Source organism: Micropterus dolomieu, linkage group LG12 (assembly GCF_021292245.1).
Source record: "Micropterus dolomieu isolate WLL.071019.BEF.003 ecotype Adirondacks linkage group LG12, ASM2129224v1, whole genome shotgun sequence".
NCBI lineage: Eukaryota > Metazoa > Chordata > Actinopteri > Centrarchiformes > Centrarchidae > Micropterus > Micropterus dolomieu.
In genome coordinates this window covers 26,521,382-26,523,147 of record NC_060161.1, presented here as the reverse complement: position 1 = coordinate 26,523,147, position 1,766 = coordinate 26,521,382, and the positions used below count along the sequence as shown (strand labels likewise).

Below are 1,766 nucleotides of genomic sequence, written 5' to 3'. Positions count from 1 at the left end.
GGGGGGGGGGGGGGGGGGGGGGGATGCAATGCAGAGACAACATTTTTATGAATGGTACTGAATAATATGTGCCTCATCATTGGTCCAATGACTTATGGTCATTACAGTTTACTACAATGATATCAAGGCACAGCATCATTTATGTGTTCTTTAAAAACCAAGGTAAGGCATTGGTATTGAATTTGTTGGTTTTTATGGAGTGAAGCCATGATGGATTGCAGTTGTCCAAATGTCTGAAAATCCCTCATTCCCCATATTCCATTCATGGTTCCAGTGGTCGAAAAACACTGTTAAGTTAAGGTATCTGAAATGTTTTGAGGAAAATATAATTAGTTTGGAAAAGTGTAACCAAAATGTTTTAAATGCAGCTGGTTGTTGTAGCATATGGAAAGGTTGCACAGTCAGGAAATGTGTCATGAATTTTTGAAATCATGGTGATTATAATTGGTCATGTCCGTGTCGTTACTCCTCAACCCTGCCTAATGAATCTCTCCTTATTTATGTCATATTTCACATTTTCTTTAGAGCCCCAGCAAAAGCAACACAAGCACCATAACAGCTGAAGACGCCCCACAAAGAATGGTAAACGGCTGTTTTTATTCACACAAATGTGCTACTCCTTTCATCTACACAGGAAATGAGACCCTCAACCCTAATGATATGATTTTCTCAGAATTTGCCTGTGACAATTTTAGTGGTCAGATAAAAGCAAATTAATTCATTTTTTCCAATGATTGAGTCCATCTTATGTCTCCAAACAGGGTCAGGATGATTTTACAGATGACAAATTTTCTTCAGATGCCTATCTTTTTGATGAACAAAATTTCAACATGGATGACTTTGTCACTGTTGATGAAGTTGGTGATGATGTAGAAGACAAAACCCCCGAGCCTAATACACCCTCCTCATCCAAGCAATCCTCCAAAGCGAGAGAAAAGCAAAGCTCTGGTGTGTCGTCCGCTGGCAAACGGACCTCAACAAGATCTTCAAAAGACTCTAAGAGCTCAGCCTCTTCCTCATCCAAGTCGACTAAAGGCTCAAGCTCTTCTAAATCAAGCTCTATGTCCAAGTCCAAGGACTCATCTGAGTCCACCAAATCCCCTACCAAACCCTCGTGCTCTGCCAGTGTCAGTAAGGCCTCCTCTTCTTCGCTGTCTACTGAAACCCCTTCCTCCCCTGGCCAGAAAACACAACAGAGCAGGACAAAATCTCCAGCCAAAGCATCAAATACCGCATCCTCTGGTCGTAGTACCCGCTCATCTTCTGCTGCACGTGAAAGGGAAAAAATAACAGCAGCAGTAACTGTCGATGGATCAATGGAAACTCATCTGGAGCCTCTTAGAGAAGAAACACAAGACACAGAGAGCGCAGTGGCAAAGTCTGACCACAAAGTGTCAGCAGAGGGCATTGCTGCAAAAACTGGTGAGTCACAGACAAAAATAGAAGCATCATCAGAGATGCGTCCACCTCCACAGGGACATGAGGTAGGGTTGAGCCAAGCCCAGAGTCTGGATGCTGATTGTAATGTGAACACTCTCAAAGACCAGAAGACAAGGAAACAGGAAGGGAAAGAAGATGTTGACAAACATTCAGAGGTGGAGGAGGACGACAGAGAAAATTTCCAAATCCTTGATTCACTCGATGATCAAACAGATGAACAGATGGATGATGGGGACCAACATGGCAGCTCTGAAACCCAGCTAACTGGACCTGAGGGAAGCCAGACTTTGCATGAGGAAAAAGGCATATTCCACTTAGAGGAGGAC

The 1,766-nt window shown here is 43.2% G+C and overlaps 1 protein-coding gene across 1 annotated transcript in view; it reads left to right on the top strand.

Moving 5' to 3' along the window:
- The window catches only part of LOC123979877, a gene marked incomplete at its 3' end in the record, with an annotated part of 27,710 nt that extends 25,944 nt beyond the window's left edge, over nucleotides 1-1,766 (top strand). Inside the window, exons 28-29 of the mRNA XM_046063986.1 lie at nucleotides 526-582; nucleotides 762-1,766. Of these exons, the coding sequence (XP_045919942.1) occupies nucleotides 526-582; nucleotides 762-1,766 (1,062 nt within the window). The remainder of the gene's footprint in view (nucleotides 1-525; nucleotides 583-761) is intronic.